The 22,286-nt window shown below is 43.5% G+C and overlaps 1 protein-coding gene across 2 annotated transcripts in view; it reads left to right on the top strand.

The window, feature by feature from the left end:
- micu3a (mitochondrial calcium uptake family, member 3a) overlaps positions 1–22,286 on the top strand; it is a 341,423-nt gene that overhangs the window by 136,737 nt on the left and 182,400 nt on the right. For both annotated transcript variants that reach the window (XM_070869807.1, XM_070869800.1), the window contains exon 4: positions 1,969–2,047. In XM_070869807.1, coding sequence (XP_070725908.1) covers positions 1,969–2,047 — 79 coding nt within the window. The remainder of the gene's footprint in view (positions 1–1,968; positions 2,048–22,286) is intronic.

Here is a 22,286-nt window from a genome sequence, read left to right as displayed (position 1 = left end):
AGAAAGCACCTGGACCAAACGAGGCTGCGGTTCACAGACTGCCCTGAACAACCCAAGCAGACACCACCTTTTTCGAGCCCACAACACACACCCAAAGGATCAACGACACCACCCCGGACCAGGAAATCGAACCCATCACGCCGAACAGCCCAGCAAAGCTAGGCTCACCTAGCAGCCCTGCAGGGCCAACAACACGCCAGCCCAGCAAGGGCACAGCCAATACACCAGAATTGACATTTGTACCGAGGCGGTCCACCAGGGAAAGAAAGGCTCCAGACCGCCTCACTTTGTAAATAGTTTTCACTTTGACTTTGCGGGGGAGTGATGTTGTGTAACTCCCATGTTCTGCCACCAGGGAGCTCATCCCCTGAAGTCCCAAGGGATCCAAGCATCCCTTGGGAGCACTGTATATAAGCCGGCCCATAAGGCCTGTTCCTCACTCTGGAGTGTCTTATTAAAGACTGAGGTCACTGTTACTTTAACCTCCCTGTGTGCAGTCTCATCTGTGTTAGGAACACAACAGGAACATTGAATACATTTAAGACGGAGATAGACAGCTTCTTTACCAATAAGGGATTAAGGAGTTATGGGGAGCGGGCAGGGAAGTGGACCTGAATCCATGATCGGATCAGCCATGATCGTATTAAATGGCGGAGCAGACTCGAGGGGCTGTATGGCCTACTCCTGCTCCTATTTCTTATGTTCTTCTGTTCCTGTAAAGATGCTTGCAGAACGATGTGCATACAGTCAATGGCAGCCTGAACCTTGCCATTCATGCAAAACCCACAGCCCTCTCATTCTGTGCCTGCTTGGTATTTGGGAACTTTATAAAATCCATCCTGTGTGCGTACAGTACAGTAGTTATCTGGCGAATGCAGCTATGTATAGCGAACTGCAAGATGCAGCATATGTCCCTTGCTGATGCTGAAAGGAGACGGAGTCATAGAAGGCAAGTGCCACAGTCACCTTCACCTCGACGGGCAGTACAGTCCTGATGCTGCTGGTAGGCTACCTTTATCAGCTGGCATATCTCTGTGACTACCTTTTTTCGGAAGCGCAGCCTTCGAACGCACTGTGCCTGAGACAGCTGCAGGTATGAACGCTGTTCCCTGTAAACTCGTGGGGGGTAAGGCCTTCTCCCCATACGTCTGCGAGCTCTTTGATTACGCTCAAAATGCTCTTGAATATGCCTCCTTTCAGCTCGATGCTGCATAGAAAAAGCAGCCAGCAATAATGGCAGAGATATTCTAGCCCCCATTCTGTCAAATGTCCTCAAATAGCCTTAAAAACAAATTATAAACTCACAAAAAGCTCAATGTGTAAAACACAGCCTTCCCTTCAAATCCTTTTATACAATGAACTTCTGCTCCGTTTTTCAAGATAATGTCGTTCGTGTCGTGGGGGGGTGGGCGGTAAAAATGGTGGTATCGGCGAATTTTCTGTCCGCGGCGATAGCGGCGCGTTGCACGCCGATTGACGTCATAAAAATTGCCGCACAATATTTCTTACCGCTGCCGAATTATCCGCCCGGGCGTTTAAATTTGTGCACCGTGTTTTCCGCCCCTTTACGACGGTAAAACGGGTGCAAACCTGCCGAATTTCTAGCCCACAGTGTCTTCCCTAGATAATAGGGAATAAAGGGTTATGGGGAGCAGGCAGGGAAGTGGATCTGAGTCCATCATCGGATCAGCCATGATCTTATTAAATGGTGGAGCAGGCTTGAGGGGCCAAATGGCCTAATCCTGCTCCTATTTCTTATTTTCTTATATGTCTGTGTTTGCTCTTGTTGCTCTCATTGTGCAAATAATTTTAGACCTGATGACTGTTATTTGGAGGTGGGATTAGCACCTTTACCAAATCATTTTAGAACTGATTTAGACCTGTAGATTAAAATCCAGCTCAAGAAAATCATCTTGAGAAGTCATTTTTCTCACATGAAGGATTTTACTTCTGTCCATGGTTTTACAGGAATTGGAAAATATGCTTACAGAAACACCTCCAGTTTGGAAAGGCTCTTCAAGACTCTTTCGAACTTTGCATGATAAAGGTGAGTGAAATTCTGTTGATAATTTAGCACTGCACTCATGAAGAAAGCTCCCTTTGTGGCCAGTTCTGGTGGCACGGTGGCAACCCAAGATGTTTACACATAATGGTGTCAGACCACACCAAAACATGATTATATGAAGCTTACGGTTTGATTGAGTTGTTTCATCATGTGCTTGAAGAAATTTCATGCAGCACATTTCATGTGGCTTTGTTAGAAAGAGAACATTCATGATCAGCAATGATTTTGGTATGATTCAATCTGGTAAGTCTACATTTTGTCACCTTTTGGCACCCGAGCTCAACAAACATTGACATTTCTACTTTAAGTTGTGTGGACTTGGTAAATTTTGTATTGAAAATGCAACCTACTTTTCATTGTTCTTTAGCTACCATAAGCATTGTTATAATTCCATAAAAGTTCCATGCATTTAAATTAAATTGCAGTAATAACATCAATAAAAGGTGCAGCAATAGGAGATAAATACCAACGTTTCTTTTTTAAAAAACCTTTGCGTGGTGAAGTGCTTTTTTCTTCCAATTCAAAGTTTAATGTATTTTGAAACTTGTTTGAAATAGTAAAAATTTTCTACAGTTTTAAGAGTGGGGAGAAAATCTATGCCACATTTGAAGACTGCATTCCATCAAGCACAATTTTGAACTTACAAACATTTTAACGTTACACATATTCTGTTCTTTTAATGTCATTCTTCAAAAACATGATAGTCTAGTCATGCAACAAGTATTGTACATTGTCCAACAAAACTCCCAAAACAACTTCCATTTATATAGCATCATTAATGTAAAAAATATTCCAAGATGCTTTATAGAAGCAGTATGGGAAATGCATACCAAGCCAGGAAAGGAGAGTTTCAGAGATGTGACCAAAAGCTTGGAGGAGGTTTTTAAAGGAGAAGATAGAGGTGAAAAGGCAGAGAGGTATAAGTGAGAAATTCCAGACAGGAGGATCCAGTAACTGAAGGCTCTGGCAATGGTGGAGTGAAGGGAAGAGGGGGACAGATGTGTTCGAGGTGAGAAGAAGAGAAACCGAGATCTAGATAGGGTGGGGGTGGGGGGGGGGGGGGTTGCGGAGCTAGGGTGAGGGGATTAAAATACTGAACTGGATTACAAGATGAAGCATTCAGAGATGGGAAGCCAATGTTGTTCATTGATGACTGGAGTAATGGGTGAGCGGGACTTAGTCCGAGATAAGATATGTGTAAGAGTTTTGGACAATGTGGAGTTAATGTAGCATATGGGCCATCAAGGAGAGTGTTGGAATAGTTGATTTCAGAAGGTAACAAGCATGTTTTAGGGTTTCACTGTTCAAGGGATCGAGGTTGGAATAGTGAAAGTCACTGCTTTTTGTGATGGAGAGAATATAGCATCCCACGACCAAAGTACATCAAGTCAAGGAGGTTTTCATTCGCCAATTAATTTTACAGTCTATACTTTAAAAGGAAATGTGGTCAGTGCTATAAAGTTATTGCGTATGCTTATTTCTGTAAGCATTACTTGGAGTAGCTTTTTTTTAACAGGTCATTTTTCTAGATGGAACTATGTAGAAATTAGTTGAAAATTGGGAGAGGAAAAAATGTTTTAAAAGCATTGTTTGGATATGAATGAAAATGTTTTATATTCTGTTGTATTTCCAACAGTACAAAAGGCCCTACTGTAACTTGGGACAACTAATTAAAGGATCTAAAATATCATTTCTGCTAAAAGGTGGTTTGACAGTCTTGGTATACACCAATAAATTTTAAGATCATGCAATGTTTTTTTTCACTCTTGTGTTCACTCTTGTGCACTTTAATTGCACTTTAATTTACTACTAATATGTTTCTTATATCTATTAAAATAATGCTAATATTTTGTTCCTGAAAGGAGGTTGATATCATTTGACATTAGTGTTTTGAAGTTTTAAAACATTTAGTGATGTTCACAATTTGTGTGTAAGTAGTTTTATCTAAAAAATTAAATTTGAAAAACGAAATGTCGCTGAAACAAGAGAGTGCATTCTATTGTAATTTCAAAAGCATAACTCATGAAAGTAATTGGAAAAAATGCTGAAATTACTGTGATTTTCATACCTTTTGTTGGTAGGAGTTTATGCGATTTTTAAAAACCTTACCTTTCCAGAATGTTGCTCATTGTTGATGGATAAAGCTGCCATTAGAGCTTTGAAGAGTTAATTCCTACACTCTGAATACCTGTGATGTAGGTACTTTTCCACACTCAGACCAAATACCTATGTTGGAACTGAAACTGAGCACCAGAACTGGGTTGAAACCTGTTAATCCCAGTGTTGAGTTTCAAACCAAAGCAAAGTTACTCACAAAGGTATTATGCTGGCCGTCAAACAAAGCTCATCTTTCGAAGGGCTTGTGAAGGCACTCGAGAATGTCTAAGTCTGTTTGAGGTCCCTGGCTGGCAAGACAATTTTGTGTTCTTACTACTGATCATTGTGAATAGAATTAACTGTTAGAGTAGCATTGAGTTACAATGTATGTAAGAAAGCTTTTTGTGAGGTGTTGCTGTGGAATTTTTCTGTTTAACAACTTCTATTTGAACTTTTGCCTTGTCAATGTCAATTATTTGGACTAAAATTTGTAGGCATTTACAAAGAAACATAGCGACACTTTGTAATTCAGTGGGTATTAAGTATTTTTGTAATATAAACATTGCTTATTCCTGAAGAGAACTTTAACAGAGGGTAGTATTGTTACAAACTTGACTGGAGGGGAAGAATTTTGGATTTGAATCCTGCAGGTTCCTGTGAAATCCTGCTAGACCACTGCAAGACTGTATTTACTACAGAAACATCCATTATCTGAGCTATTCCAAGAAAAAATATTGTGAGTTCGTTTTTAAGATCAAGTTTTATTTACCAGAGGAAAATGCTGAAACTCCCAAAACTTACTAAGTTAAAAGAATGGAAATAAAAGTGTAGCACTATATCGACAGTGCCAATTTATTTACAAGCGTGTCAGTTGGCAACATTCTTGCCTCTGGGTCAGAAGGTTGTGGGTTCAAGCTCAGTCCAGGACCTGAGCATATAATACAGACTGATGCTCCAGTGCAGTACACAGGGAGTCTACATTATCAAAGGTGCTGATGTTCGGATGAGATATTGAACTGAGGTCCCTTCTGCCTGTTCCAGAGGTACAGATGAATATTAAAGATCCAATAACTGTGTTCAAAGAAAAGGTCCATGTCTAACCCAACATTCCTTCTATAAGATTTCTAAATCTCTGGCATTAAATTTGACAGTGAGACAATTCTTCTAAAACAGTTGTAACAGTTTATTACAAAAACACACACACACATGCACATCCACCTTAGTTACAACAGATACAATGAGGTTATAATAAAGAGTGATATACGTTACTTCCCTTTGGCTGGTTGGTTCAGGAGAGAGAAAAAAGTATTTTGCTGAGTTCTTTATACCTCTCAAAAGCCATTGTCCCTACGAAAGTCTCATGATTGGACCTTGGTTCCAGGGCAGTTCCTTATTGGCTCTCCTCACACATGTGGCTGTCTGGTCTGGCTCAGTCATCACTTGATTAATTTAAATGGCTTTCCAATACACAAAACCCATGTGGCAGCTCTGTGGGCTTCTATTTTGTTTCTTTCAAAACTCAGCCCATGCTGGCAAACTGGGCTTTCATTTTGTTTCAACACAAACAGGCCTTTCCTTATAACCTACACTTTTAACCTTTATACATTCACAGAATCAATTTTAATCATTAATAAACACTTTTATTCTTACACTTCCTCAAGTACTGCCAAAAATAAAGATTAACTGATTATTCATTTCATTGCTGTCTGTGCGATTGCTATGTCCTAGAACCAACAAAGGGGCATTCCATATTAGATGTAGCAATGAGTAATGAGCCAGATTTAGTTAACAGCCTAACGGTTTGTAAACATTTATCATGATCAAGTTCAACATAGTGTTTGAAAGGGTGAAACGCGAAACAGCTACTAAGATTCTAGATTTAGGTAAAGCCGACTTCAACAGGATGAGACAGAGACTGTCCACAGTAAACGGGACAAATCTGTTAAAATCTGGGCAAATGACAGAAGATCAATTGGAGATGTTCAAAAAATAATTTAATGTGAAACAACCAGTTTATAACCCTGAGGGGCAAGAGCTATACTTGCCAAAAAAAAGTAACCATGGACAACTAAAGATGTAAAGGACAGCATAAAACTAAAGGAAAAAGCATAAAAAATGCAAAAAATAGCACAGGTCCTGGCCAATGGGAAAAATACAAAGAACAACGAAGGGTCACAAAACAGATACTAAGAGCTATGAAAATGGAGTATGAAAAGAAACTTGTAAGGGATATCAAAATCAACACAAAGAATTCGTACAATTATATTAGGAAAAAGAGGGTAGTCAGGAGCAATGTTGGCCCCTTAAAAACTGATATTGATAATATTGTCAATGATAAGGAAATGGTGGACATGTTGAATAATTACTTTACGTCATTATTTACAGTAGAGGAAGAGGATAGCATGTCAGAAATCCCAAGGAAACTAATATTAAATTGGGGACAAGGACTCAATAAAATTAACAGTAATGAAGAAAATAATGGCACTGAAGAGTGACAAATCCCCAGGACCAGATGGTTTCCATCCCAGGGTTTTAAAGGAAGCAGGTAAGCACATTGCAGATGCCCTAACTAGAATCTTTCAAAGTTCTCTCGATTCAGAAACCATTCCTTTAGATTGGAAAGTTGTGCATGTCACTCTGCTATTTAAGAATGGCGAGAGGGGGAAACCAGGGAATTATAGACCAGTTAGTCTAACATCTGTTGTCAGGAAATTATTAGCATCTATAATTAAGGATAGGGTAACTGAACACTTCGAAAATTTTCAGTTGATCAGAGAAAGCCAGCATGGATTTGTGAAGGATAGGTCATGCCAGACAAACCTGATTGAATTTTTTGAGGAGGCGACTAAAGTAGTGGAGAGGGGAGTGTCTATGGATAATATTTATATGGACTTCTAGAAGGCATTTGATAAAGTCCCACGTAAGAGCGTATTAACTAAGGTAGAGGCCCATGGAATTAAAAGCAAATTATTGACCTAGTTACGAAATTGGCTGAGCAGCAGGAGATAGAGAGTAGGGATAATGGGCAGGGACTCTAATTGGCAGGATGTGACTAGTGGTGACCCGCAGGGATTTGTGTTGGGGCTTCAACTATTCATAGCATTTATTAATGACTTAGATGATGGCATCGAAAGCCTTGTATCCAAATTTGCCGATGGCACAAAGATTCGTGGCATTGTAGACAGTGTAGATGAAAGCATACAATTACAAAGGGATATCGATCGATTAAGTGAATTGGCAAAACTGTGGCAAATGGATTTCAATGTAGATAAATGTGAGGTCATCCACTTTGGACTTAAAAAGAATAGAACAGGATACTTTCTAAATGATGAAAAGCAAAAAACAGTGGAGGTCCAAAGAGACTTGGGGGTCATTAAAATTAAATGTCATGAAAAGGTGCAGAAAATAATCTAACAGGCTAATGGAATGCTGGCCTTTATATCTAGAGGATTAGAATACAAGGGGGTAGAAGTTATGCTGCAGCTATACAAAACCCTGGTTAGACCTCATCTGGAGCACTGTGAGCAGTTCTGGACACCACACCTTAGGAAGGATATATTCACCTTGGAGGGAGTGCAGTGTAGGTTTACCAGAATGGTACCCAGTCTACAGGGGTTAAATTATGAGGCGAGATTACAGAAATTAGGGCTGTATTCCCCAGAATTTAGAAGGTTAAGGATGATCTGATTGAAGTTTTCAAGATATTAAGGGGAACCTATACGATAGATAGAGAGAAACTATTTCTACTTGTTGGGGAGTCTAGGACCAAGGGTCATGGTCTAAAAATTAGAGCCTGACCTTGGGTAGAAGTTTGGAACTCTCTTCTGGAAACGGCAATTGATGCTAGATCAGTTGTTAAGTTTAATTCTCAGCTCAGGGTCTGGTTCAGCCTGAGACAATGGCCGTGGAGATGCGTGGAATCGGTGTTTATGACGGGGGCCAAAGACAATAGCTTTGGACTTCCCAATGTTTAATTGGAGGACATTTTGGCTCATCCAGGACTGCATGTTGGACAAATAGCCTGCCAGGTGTCAATCATGTTGAAGTTTACAGACAGGTCAACAAGAGTGAGGAGGGATAGTGTACCACAGTCACAGAGGATGTCGTTTGTGACTTTGATTATGATATTTTCAGTGTTCTTGCAAGAGTAAAAATCTAATTGCAGAGGTTCAAACATTGCGTTGCGAGCAAGTTAGAAATGCATTTGGGAGGCGACAATATGTTTCAAGAATTTTGGAGAGGGAAGGAAGGTTGGAGGTGGGGCAGTATGGACAGAGAGGTTAAGGGTGGATTTTATGTCAAGGGACATTTTGGTGGCAGATTGAAAGGGAGTGGGACAGTACCTAAGAGGGAACCATTAGGGCATTTGAAGTCAAATATATCATAGCAGAGCATTAACATCAAATTTGTGATTCATACATTTAGCTTAATCAAAAATATTTGTTTCTAATCCACAATGATTTTAAAAAGCGTAAGTTTTTAGAATTCCAATAAGAATCTTAAAGGTCCTTGTTGCAATGCTGTCTATTTACCTTTGATTTAGAGAATAAATAATATAGAATAGTGAATCATCATTTCCTCAACAAGAGGGGAATCTAAGAGTAAAGGGCAAATTTCAGTAATTATGCAATATAACAGATGTAGAGCTAAAATCACAAAATATTTGTGTAAATTGTTCAATACATATAACTGGGAAAGCACATTAACCCCAATAAGAACATAAGAAGTAGGAGCAAGAGTAGACCATTTGGCCCCTTGAGCCTGCTCCGCCAATCAATAAGATCATGGCTGATCTGATCATGGGCTCAGCTCCACTTCCCTGCCCGCTCCCTATGACCCTTTATTCCCTTGTGGCTCAAAAATCTGTCTGTCTCCGCCTTAAATATATTCAATGACCCAGCCCTCACAGCTCTCTGGGGCAGAGAATTCCACAGATTTACAGCACTCTGAGAGAAGAAATTCCTGCTCATCGTCGGCCCCTTATTCTGAGACTATGTCCTCTAGTTTTAGTTTCCCCTAAGTGGAAATATCCTCTCTGTATCCACCTTATCGAGCCTCCTCATTATCTTATATGTTTTGATAAGATCACCTCTCATTCTTCTGAACTCCAATGAGTGTAATCCCAACCTAGTCAACCTATCTTCATAAGTCAACCCCCTCATCTCCGGAATCAACCTAGTGAACCTTCTCTGAACAGCTTCCAATGCAAGTATATCCAGGTAGGTCCTTTTTAATTTGCAGAGCCTGCAGTGTGGGCCCTTTCTTTAAGGGAGGGAACGACCTTTGGACCCAGCAGATCTGCACGGCCCATTGTGCAGTGCTGCTGAGGTATCCGCCCTGTTAATGCTCCAAGAAAGAAGAAGGATGCTTGATTAGCGTCCCATTTCGTTCCAGGAGCGCAATTCCGAAATTTTTTAGAGGGGGGGGGGACTTTTGCGTCTGGATTAGGGCTCAGAATTGCCCAGGAGTTGCTCCATTTTTTTTGGAGCAGTTTGATTTTTCTGGAGTATCTTAAAAATCCCCATTTTGCACATTCAATGTGCGCCAGTGTAAGTGAGTTAGTTAGGATTTTTTTTTAGTTTAGTTTAGTTTTTTTCAAAAGGGAGCATTACCAGCCACCTCTGCCCGTTTTGGCCATTTAGGCCACTTTGGACAGCTAATAGTTACTCCAAACTAACTTAGGCCAGCGTATGTGGCCACTTGTGGCTGCACAGAAAACCCTTGCAGAGAGCTAAGAAATCAGCGCAGCTAAATATATCGGAGGCCAGCAGAACTTAATGACTTGACTAAAGAACGTGAATAGGAGCAAACAGCTATACAGGACATCATATGACAAACTTCGCAAAGTTAATTTACTATACAACAGAAGCATTCATGGAAGCTTAAGCTATAAAAATAAAAGAAGTAAAGAGACTAAATATATTTACATAATTTTTTCAAAATATCCAAATAAAAAATAGAAGTACCTCCTGCTTGTAGTTCTTATGTTCTCCCAGTTGCCGAAGCTCACCCACCATCAGCCACCCCTTACAAACAACCCTACCGCCATGAGGTCGGTGATCAAACCCACCCTGCGGTTCGGAATTCCCCCCACTCTCTGGGATCAAAACTCCTCCCCCCGCCCCCCCCCCCCCCCCCCGCCCGGGATCAAAACTTCACCCCACATTCCCGCCGCCCCGGCTTGGGCCCCGCACCAACCTGCTTGTTGTGGCCTTCTAGCCCGGGAAGGCAGCGGGCCGGCCTGTGCAGCAGGCCACTCAGCCAGGGATAGGGGTGGGATGCATCGGGTCCCATGCTGCAGCACGCACACAGAGGTTGGGGGCAAGAGCTGCTGCGCATGCGCGCACACTCCCAACACGCATCTGCAGAGCTGCCTGCACTGTTTCTGGCGCAGGCCCTAGCTCCGCCCCCCGATCGACTGGCCACGCCGTGCCAAGCCCCAGAAGAGGCAACACAGCACAGGTCAGAATCGGGGGAGATTTTTTAGGCGCCGTTTTCAGCCCACAAAGTTGCCGTATCTCTGGTCGGTAATGAATTTCTCCCCCTAGGGGTTTATGAGGGTGAAAGTTGGGAGTTCGGCAAGGAGAACATTGGAGAAATTGAGTATAGGACTTTCACTAGAAATTTCAACAGTGATGGTCTGAGGTAAAGGCAGAAGGGGCTGATGATGTGGTGGTTGAACCATAGAACCATAGAAAGCTCCCATAACCCTTTACTCCCTTATCACTCAAAAATCTGTCTAACTCCACCTTAAGTATATTCAATGACGCTGCCTTCGCAGTACTCTGGGGCAGAGAATTCCACAGATTCCCTCTGAGAGAAGAAATTCCTCCTCATCTCAGTATTAAATGGGCGATCCTTTATTCTGAAACTATAGAAACATAGGGCCCAAGTTTCCACATGATTTGCACCTGATTTTTAGGAGCAACTGGTGGAGAACGGACTATCTTAGAAATCGCAATTCTCCACATTTTTTTTTCTGCAGTTCTAGTCAGGTAGAACAGTTCTACTTTGGAACAGATTTTTTTCTTCAAAATGGGGCGTGTCCGGCCACTAAAGCCTGATTTCAAAGTTTCCACAGTACTCCAAACTAAAGTAGAATGGAGCAAGTGAAGATTTTTGTAGAACTGAAAAAATCTGTTCTACACATTAAAAAATCAGGCGCAGGTTACAAATTAGGCGTCCAGAACGAGGTGGGGGGGGGAAGGGAACTCATTAAATTCTACAATAAATCCTTATTTATACTTCTACAAATATTATACAAATAAATCCAACCTGAATAAACATTTATAAGCAAAGAAAAGATTAAATAAACCATCTTCCTACCTGTGTGAAAGTGCTTCAGGCACGGAGAATTCTACAGTCAGCCTGAGGCGTCCGTTCTTTCCTGCGGGGGGGGGGGGGAGGCGCCCGTTCTGCCCGCGGGGGGGGGGGGGGGAGAGGAGGCGCCCGTTCTTTCCCGTGGGGTGGGGGGAGGCACCCGTTCTGCCCGCGGGGGGGGGAGGGGAGAGGAGGCGCCCGTTCTTTCCCACGGGGGGGAGAGGAGGTGCCCGTTCTTCCCGCGGGGGGAGGGGGGGAGGAGACAGTGAGAAGGCTGCAGTAAGATGTGCTGATGGCAATGTGCTTTTATTAAAAAAATGTTCAAAAATTAAACAGCTACAAAAAACTACAAAAATGGCCGAGTGCCAATGTTTTTTTCACACTGAGCATGCGCGAACGCTCCAATGCTCACGCGCAGCGTTGCCGGCAGGAAAAAAACTAATTTAAATAGTACCCGCCCCCTCCCACTTACAAAATCGGCACGAGTGTAGGCTCCGCCCCCCTGGGCGCCGCGCCAGGCAGACAAGGAGCTGCAGAACGCTCCAGAATCGCGATTTTTTCTTTTAGGCGCCGTGGAAACTTGGGCCCATTGAAATTAGGTGCAGGAGTAGGCCATTTGGCCCTTTGTGCCTGCACCACCATTCAATAATATCATGGCTGATCATTCAACCTCAGTACCCCTTTCCTGCTTTCTCTCCATACCCCTTGATCCCTTTAGCCGCCTAATTCTAGATTCCCCCATGAATGGAAACACCCTTTCTGCAACTACCTTGTCGAGCCCCCTCATCACCTTATATGTTTCAATAAGATCACCTCTCATTCTTCTGAACTCCAATGAGTACAGGCTCAACCTGCTCAACCTTTCTTCATCAGTCAAGCCCTTCATCTCAGGAATCAACCGAGTGAACCTTCTCTGAACAGCCTCCAATGCAAGTATATCCCTTCTTAAATAAGGAGATCAAAACTATACGCAGTACTCTAGGTACGGCCTCACCAATACCCTGTACAGTTATAGCAGGACTTATACATAAGAACATAAGAATTAGGAACAGGAGTAGACCATCTAGCCCCTCGAGCCTGCTCCACCATTCAACAAGATCATGGCTGATCTGGCCGTGGACTCAGCTCCACTTACCCGCCCGCTCCCCGTAACCCTTCATTCCCTTATTGGTTAAAAATCTATCAATCTGTGATTTGAATACATTCAATGAGCTAGCCTCAACTGCTTCCTTGGGCAGAGAATTCCACAGATTCACAACCCTCTGGGAGAAGAAATTCCTTCTCAACTCGGTTTTAAATTGGATCCCCCGTATTTTGAGGTTGTGCCCCCGAGTTCTAGTCTCCTCGACCAGTGGAAACAACCTCTCTGCCTCTATCTTGTCTATCCCTTTCATTATTTTAAATGTTTCTATAAGATCACCCCTCATCCTTCTGAACTCCAATGAGTAAAGACCCAGTCTACTCAATCTATCATCATAAGGTAACCCCCTCATCTCCGGAATCAACCTAGTGAATCGTCTCTGTACCCCCTCCAAATCTAGTATATCCTTCCTTAAGTAAGGTGACCAAAACTACACACAGTACTCCAGGTGCGGCCTCACCAGTACCCTGTACAGTTGCAGCAGGACCTCCCTGCTTTTGTACTCCATCCCTCTCGCAATGAAGGCCAACATTCCATTCGTCTTCCTGATTACCTGCTGCACCTGCAAACCAACTTTTTGGGATTCATGCACAAGGACCCCTAGATCCCTCTGCACCGCAGCATGTTGTAATTTCTCCCCATTCAATTCCAAGGTGGATGACCTCACATTTTCCGACATTATATTCCATCTGCCAAACCTTAGCCCATTCGCTTAACCTATCTAAATCTCTTTGCAGCCTCTCTGTGTCCTCTACACAACCCGCTTTCCCACTAATCTTTCTCATCTGCAAATTTTGTTACACTACACTCTGTCCCCTCTTCCAGGTCATCTATGTATATTGTAAACAGTTGTGGTCCCAGCACCGATCCCTGTGGCACACCACTAACCACCGATTTCCAACTCGAAAAGGACCCATTTATCCCGACTCTCTGCTTTCTGTTAGCCAGCCAATTCTCGATCCATGCTAATACATTTTCTCTGACTCCACATACGTTTATCTTCTGCAGTAACCTTTTGTGTGGCACCTTATCGAATGCCTTTTGGAAATCTAAATACACCACATCCATCGGTACACCTCTATCCACCATGCTCGTTATATCCTCAAAGAATTCCAGTAAATTAGTTAAACATGATTTCCCCTTCATGAATCCAGGTTGCGTCTGCTTGATTGCACTATTCCTATCTAGATGTCCCGCTATTTCTTCCTTAATGATAGCTTCAAGCATTTTCCCCACTACAGAGGTTAAACTAACCGGCCTATAGTTACCTGCCTTTTGTCTGGCCCCTTTTTTAAACAGAGGCGTTACATTAGCTGCTTTCCAATCCGCTGGTACCTCCCCAGAGTCCAGAGAATTTTGATAGATTATAACGAATGCATCTGCTATAACTTCTGCCCTCTCTTTCAATACCCTGGGATGCATTTCATCAGGACCAGGTACTTGTCTACCTTGAGTCCCATTAGCCTGTCCAGCACTACCCCCCTAGTGATAGTGATTATCTCAAGGTCCTCCCTTCCCACATTCCTGTGACCAGCAATTTTTGGCATGGTTTTTGTGTCTTCCACTGTGAAGACCGAAGCAAAATAATTGTTTAAGGTCTCAGCCATTTCCACATTTCCCATTATTAAATCCCCCTTCTCATCTTCGAAGGGACAACATTTACTTTAGTCACGCTTTTCCGTTTTCTATATCGGTAAAAGCTTTTACTATCTGTTTTTATGTTTTGCGCAAGTTTACTTTCGTAATCTATCTTTCCTTTCTTTATTGCTTTCTTAGTCATTCTTTGCTGTCGTTTAAAATTTTCCCAATCTTCTAGTTTCCCACTAACCTTGGCCACCTTATACGCATTGGTTTTTAATTTGATACTCTCCTTTATTTCCTTGGTTATCCACGGCTGGTTATCCCTTCTCTTACCGCCCTTCTTTTTCACTGGAATATATTTTTGTTGAGCACTATCAAAGAGCTCCTTAAAAGTCCTCTACTGTTCCTCAATTGTGCCACTATTTAGTCTGTGTTTCCAGTCTACTTTAGCCAACTCTGCCTTCATCCCACTATAAGCCCCTTTGTTTAAGCATAGTACGCTCGTTTGAGACACTGCTTCCTCACCCTCAATCTGTATTACAAATTCAACCATACTGTGATCACTCATTCCGAGAGGATCTTTTACTAGGAGATCGTTTATTATTCCTGTCTCATTACACAGGACCAGATCTAAGATAGCTTGCTCCCTTGAAGGTTCTGTAACATACTGTTCTAAGAAACAATCCTGTATGCATTCTATGAATTCCTCCTCAAGGCTACCCTGTGCGATTTGATTTGACCAATCGATATGTAGGTTAAAATCCCCCATGATTACTGCCGTTCCTTTTTCACATGCCTCCATTATACCCTTGATTATTGTCCGCCCCACCGTGAAGTTATTATTTGGGTGCCTATAAACTATGCCCACCAGTGACTTTTTCCCTTTACTATCTCTAATCTCCACCCACAATGATTCAACATTTTGTTCATTAGAGCAAATATCGTCTCTCACAACTGCCCTGATATCATCCTTTATTAACAGAGCTACCCCACCTCCTTTCCCTTCTTGTGTATCTTTCCGAATTGTCAGATACTCCTGTATGTTTAATTCCCCGTCTTGGCCACCTTGCAACCACGTTTCTGTAATGGCCACCAAATCATACCCATTTGTAATGATTTGTGCCGTCAACTCATTTACTTTATTTCGAATGCTGCGTGCGTTTAGGTAAAGTGTTTTAATACTAGTTTTTAAACCATGATTTTTAGTTTTGACCCCTCCTGCATCCCCTTTATATTCATACATATTGTCTCTTCCTATCACCTTGTGGTTTACACTTACCCCAGTGCTACTCTGCTCTGTTGCCTCCTGCCTTTTGCATTCTTTCTTGGGATTCTGTTCATCTGAGCTCTCACCCACTCTATAACTAGCTCAGAGCCCTCTCCAGGGTTCCGAATACTTCTTGCATTGAGGCACTGAGCTTTCATGCTTGCCTTTTTATTACACTTTGACCCTTTAGAATTTTGCTGTACAGTGGCCCTTTTTGTTTTTTGCCTTGGGTTTCTCTGCCCTCCTCTTTTACTCATCTCCTTTCTGTCTTTTGCTTCTGTCTCCATTTTGTTTCCCTCTGTCTTCCTGCATTGGTTCCCATCCCCCTACCACTTTAGTTTAACTCCTCCCCAACAGCACTCGCAAACACTCCCCCTAGGACATTGGTTCTGGTCCTGCCCAGGTGCAGACGGTCCGGTTTGTACTGGTCCCACCTCCCCCAGAACCGATTCCAATGCCCCAGGAATTTGAATCCCTCCCTGCTGCACCACTGCTCAAGCCACGTATTCATCTGAGCTATCCTGCGATTCCTACTCTGACTAGCACGTGGCATTGGTAGCAATCCCGAGATTACTACTTTTGCGGTCCTACTTTTTAATTTAGCTCCTAGCTCCTTAAATTCGTCTCGTAGGACCTCATCCATTTTTTTAGCTATATCGTTGGTACCAGTGTGCACCACGACAACTGGCTGTTCACTCTCCCTTTTCAGAATATCCTGCACCCGCTCCGAGACATCCTTGACCCTTGCACCAGGAAGGCAACATACCATCCTGGAGTCTCGGTTGCGGCCGCAGAAATGCCTATCTATTCCCCTTACAATTGAATCACCTATCACTATCGCTCTCCCACTCTTTTTCCTGCCTTCCTGTGCAGCAGAGCCAGCTACGGTGCCATGAACTTGATACAGCAAAGGCTATGGGCCCCGACAACATCCCGCTGTCATGCTGAAGACTTGTGCTCCAGAACTAGCCATGCCTCTAGCCAAGCTGCTCCAGTACAGCTACAACACTGGCATCTACCTGATCATGTGGAAAACTGCCCATGTACTGTCCACAAAAAGCAGCTAAAATCTAATCCGGCCAATTACCGCCCCATCAGTCTTCTCTCAATCATCAGCAAAGTGATGGAAGGTGTCATCGACAGTGCTATCAAGCGGCACTTACCAAGAACCTGCTCAGTTTGGGTTCCGCCAGAACCAGTCGGCTCCAGGCCTCATTACTGTCTTGGTTCATACATGGACAAAAGAGCTGAATACCGGAGGTGAGATGAGAGTGACTGCCCTTGACATCAAGGCAGCATTTGACCGAGTGTGGCATCAAGGAGCCCGAGTAAAATTGAAATCAATGGGAATTGGGGGGGAAAACTCTCCATTGGCACAAAGGAAGATGGTTGTGGTTGTTGTTCAGTCATCCCAGCCCTAGGAGTTCTTCAGGGCAGTGTCCTAGGCCCAACCATCTTCAGCTGCTTCATCAATGACCTTCCCTCCATCATAAGTTCAGAAGTGGGGATGTTTGCTGATGATTGCACAGTGTTCAGTTCCATTCGCAACTCCTCACAAAATGAAGCAGTCCATGCCCGCTTGCAGCAAGACCTGGACGACATTCAGGCTTGGGCTGAAAAGTGCCAAGTAACATTTGTGCTACACAGTGCCAGGCAATGACCATCTTGCTTTAGGCTGAGAGTGATTTTGATGGGTGGTTAATCAGATGGGGGTGTAAGTATGTACGTAGAGAGAGAGGGATGGGTGGACCTGGAAGGTATATTGGTGTGAGGAATGATGTGAAGGAGTCGGCTTGGGAAGACAGAGTGATGGCGATGTGGTGACATGAGCATCAGGATGAAGATGAGGGTGGCTTGACACTCGTCTTTACTGACCTCATCATATCATTGAATCTTTTCCTGCACTGGATCCATGTCCCTCCTTAAAACCTCCCTGCTGCTGACCAGCCCCGCTATTTTGAGCCAGGTCCTTTTTGTCTCTTGGGGAGGTCACGCACCCATCTGCTGGGAAGAGGGACCCCCTGAGTGCTCATACTGCCTCCACCAGAATATGCAGTGAGGCATAAGCGGATAAGGAGTTTTGGGGAGCGGGCAGGGAAGTGGAGCTGAGTCCATGATCAGATCAGCCATGATCTTATTGAATGGCGGAGCAGGCTCGAGGGGCCATATGGCCTCCTGTTCCTATTTCTTATGTTCTTATCTGTAAACCGGGGTGCAGCCCGTTTTTCATGGTATTCATGTTTTTATGTTCACAAAATAAATCCAACCTTTACAATGATGCTTACACACTCCTTTACTTCAAATGACTTGTGTGCAAGGCTACTTTAAATATGGACACTGGAAATGAGTCATCAACAACATCATCAGACGTCACCCTTTAATAGGGCTGGGAAATGCGCATGGCTGGCTTAACTGGGGTCATTATGTTAAAGTTGCACTGAGGAGCAGGCTGATCTACACATCGCATTTCCGACCCGCTACACGACCCGCATGCACCCAACCCAACTCTGAAGTGAAAATGAAGAGCCTCAACTCAAAATTGTATTTGTGAGATCTGAGTAATTATACAGTGAACATTATGAATTCTCCATCAGTCACAGAATGTGCACTGGAACAGAAAAAATAAACACATTTCTAAAGATTTGCTGGCTAATTATCAAGGTTAGTTGATTGATCCAGGTCTCTTTAAATCAATCCATCAGTCTCCTGAATACTGGACACCTATCCACATAGCTTTGCATTAACAATAAATTTTACGGTACTCAAAAAGTACTAATTTCCATATCAACAATTTTGCTTTGTAAAGAAACTTCCCAAAATGCTTCACAGATATGTGCACAGAAAACTGACCAGGAAAGGAGAAATTAGAAGGGGTGACCAAAAGCTTGGTCCAAGAGATGGGTTTTGAGAAGGTTTTTGAAGGAGAGGGAATCAGAGTGATTGAAAGACTTGACCCTTGCAGCTGAAGCTCTGCTGTGAATGGTGGGGCAAAGGGAAGCATATGCAAAAAGCCATAGAGGAACAGATCGTTGGGGTGGGGTATATAGGACTGGAGGGAATTGTAAAGATAAGCTGTGGCGAGATCATGGAGGTAATTAAAGATGAGAATTTTAAGCTTGATCACTGGGGGACATGGAGCTGTTGAAGGTTTAAGATAGGCCATTGAAGATTGGGTGAGCAGGATTTAGTGCAGCAGAGTAACAACAACTTGTATTTATATAGCCCCTTTAACATAGTAAGACAGCCAAGGCACTTCACAGGAGTATTATAAAACAAAAAATTGGACACCAAGCCAAATAAGGAGAAATTAGGGCAGACCACCAAAAGCTTGGTCAAAGCAGTAAGTTTTAAGGTGCATCTTGAAGAGATAGAGAGGTTTAGGCAGGGAATTTCAGAGCTTAGGGCCTAGGAAACAGAAGACATAGCCACCAAATGATCACGAGGGCAGAATTAGAGGAGCGCAGATATCTCAGAGTGGGGGTGGTTGTGGGACTGGAGGAGATTAGAGAGGGGCGAGGCCACTGGGGGATTTGTAAATGAGGATGAGAATTTTGACATCGAGATGTTGCTTAACCGGGAGCCAATGTAGGTCAGCGAGCAAAGGGGTGATGGGTGAATGGGACTTAGTACGAGTTAGGACACGGGCTGTCGAGTTTTGGATGACATCAAGTTTACGTAGGGTAGAACGTGGGAGACCAGCTAGGAGTGCGTTGGAATAGTCAAGTCTAGAGGTAACAAAGGCATGGATGAGGGTTTCAGCAGTCGATGAGTTGAGGCAAGGGTGGATACGGGCGATATTATGGAGGTGGAAATAGGCGGTTTTAGTTATGCCGCAAATATGCGGTCAGAAGCTCATATCAGGGTTAAATAGGACACCAAGGTTGCGGACAGTGTGGTTCAGCCTCAGACAGATATTCGGGAGAGAGATGGAGTCAGTGGCTAAGGAACAGAGTTAATAGTGGGAACGGAGTTAATGGTGGGGATTGAAAATAAATGCTTAGTTTTTTCCAATATTTAATTGGAGAACATTTCTGCTTATCCAGAACTGATTGTCGGACAAGCAGTCTGACAATTTGGAGACCGTGGAGGGGTTGAGAGCAGTGGTGGTGAGGTAGTGCTAGGTGTCATCAACGTACATGTGGAAACTGACGCTGTGTTTTCAGATGATGTCGCCAAGGGGCAGCATGTAGTTGAGAAATAGAAGGGGGCCAAGGATAGATCCTTGGGGGACACCAGAGGTAATGATGCGGTAGTGGGAAGAGAAACCATTGCAGGTGATTCTGTGGCTACTATTAGATAGATAAGAACGGAACCAGGCAAGTGCAGTCCCACCCAGCTGGACGACAGTGGAGAGGTGTTGGAGGAGGATGGAGTGGCCACCATGTCAAACGCTGCAGACATGTCAAGAAGCCGAGATGGGATAGTTTACCTTTGTCACAGTCACAAAGGATGTCATTTGTGACTTTGATGAGAGCTGTTTTGGTACTGTGGCAGGGGCGGAAACCTGATTGGAGGGATTCAAACATGGAGTTGCGGGAAAGATGGGCATGGTTTTGGGAGGCGACAACACGTTCAAGGACCTTGGAGAGGAAACAGAAGTTGGAAATGGGGCGGTAGTTTACAAGTGTGGAGGGGTCAAGGAGAGGGATGATGATAGCAGATTTGAGGGAGAGATGGACAGTACCTGAGGAGAGAGAACCATTAACAATGTCAGCTAACATGGGAGCCAGAAAAGGAAGATGGGTAGTCAGCAGTTTGATGGGAATAGGGTCGAGGGAGCAGGAAGTGGGTCTCATGAAAACATAGAAACATAGAAAATAGGTGCAGGAGTGGGCCATTCGGCCCTTCGAGCCTGCACCACCATTCGATAATATCATGGCTGATCATTCACCTCAGTACCCTTTTCCTGCTTTCTCTCCATACCCCTTGATCCCTTTAGCCGCAAGGGCCATATCTAACTCCCTCTTGAATATATCCAATGAAAAATATGGAAGTGAGTATTGGACAAGCTGAAGTTTATGGAGGGTAGAGGCTTTGGTAGTCCACAATAATCATAGACTGGTTACAGCACAGAAGGAGGCCATTCAGCCCGATGAGCCCATGCTGGCACTGCAAGAGCACGTCAAGCTAGTCCTGCTCCCCCGCCCTTTCCCCATTGCCCTACAATTTATTTTCCTCAGGTACTTATCCAATTCCTTTTTGAAAGCCACAATTGAGTCAGCCTCCACCACCCTTTCAGGCAGTGCATTCCAGATCCTAACCATTCACTGCGCATAAAAGCTTTTCCTCATGTCACCTTTGGTTCTTTTGCCAATCACCTTAAATCTGTGTCCTCTGGTTCTCGACCCATCTACCAGTGGGAACAGTTTCTCTCGATCTACTCTGCCTACATCCACTGGTTGTCTGTAGCCAAATTTGTTTTCCGTTTAAAATTATGTTGTGTTTTCCATTGTCAAATGAATTCTCAATCGACTAATTTGCCTTTAATTTCATAAGCTTAATGTGCTTTGAAAGCCTTCCATACAAGGCTAAACTTGCCAATCTTGGGTTCTCAAAAGGGAGCCGTACACAAAAGGGAATGCTGGTCAGAGATGTGATTACAACACAATAGCGATAATTCTCAAACCGATGTTCCCTTCAAGAGCAGCTCCTGACTATGAACACGGGATCAGTGAACTTACTGTACTGAATATTTCAAAATCTTTCACATGTTCATTGAAGTCCAACCCTCATCATCATCATAGGCAGTCCCTCGAAATCAAGGAAGATTTGCTTCCACTCTAAAAGTGAGTTCTTAGGTGACTGAACAGTCCAATACGGGAATTACAGTCTCTGTCACAGGTGGGACAGACAGTCGTTGAAGGAAAGGGTGGGTGGGGAATCTGGTTTGCCGCACGCTCCTTCCGCTGCCATCGCTTGCTTTCTGCATGCTGTCGGCGACGAGACTCGAGGTGCTCAGCGCCCTCCTGGATGATCTTCCTGCACTTAGGACGGTCTTTGGCCAGGGATCCCAGGTGTCAGTGGGGATGTTGCATTTTATCAAGGAGGCTTTGAAGGTGTCCTTGAAACATTTCCTCTGCCCACCTCGGGCTCGCTTGCTGTGTAGGAGTTCCGAGTAGAGCGCTTGCTTTGGGAGTCTTGTGTCAGGCATGTGAACAGTGTGGCCCGCCCAACAGAGCTGGTTGAGTATGGTCAGTGCTTCTATCCAACAGCAAAAGGCATAGCTACTAAAGTTCCTCCCCGGAATGGTTCCCAGTTTGTCTTTTGTCACCAACTTCCTCTCTTTTTATGCTACTGCAATTTTAAGATGCAATGCAAATAGAAGTAGTCCATTTTATGAATAAGAAATGTAAAGCATAGAATATGAAAATCTATTCCTTCCACAGATTAAGGACAATATGGTCCATTATAAACTCTGTTGAATCCATTTAATCTCCAAGTAATTTAATCCATTTACTTTCCCTGCTTCACTGATGATATGAAACTTCAGAGCATGTATCAAACCTCATATCCCACTGTTTATCTCTTTTACTGGCTAGCACCTTTGGTATGACATTTGAAATTTACAAGGAGCTCTGGAAATCATGTTCCACGTGGCATTGATTACCTTTATTTTCACTTTCCATTTCAACTACATTTTACATAGAAACATAGAAAGTAGGTGCAGGAGTAGGCCATTCGGCCCTTCGAGCCTGCACCACCATTCAATATGATCATGGCTGATCTTGCAACTTCAGTACCCCATTCCTGCTTTCTCTCCATACCCCTTGATCCCTTTAGCCACAAGGGCCACATCCAACTATCTTTTGAATATA

Source organism: Pristiophorus japonicus, chromosome 2 (genome assembly GCF_044704955.1).
Source record: "Pristiophorus japonicus isolate sPriJap1 chromosome 2, sPriJap1.hap1, whole genome shotgun sequence".
NCBI classification, from domain to species: domain Eukaryota; kingdom Metazoa; phylum Chordata; class Chondrichthyes; family Pristiophoridae; genus Pristiophorus; species Pristiophorus japonicus.
The sequence above is the reverse complement of the archived record's forward strand: the minus strand, read 5'-3'. Positions and strand labels throughout refer to the sequence as shown.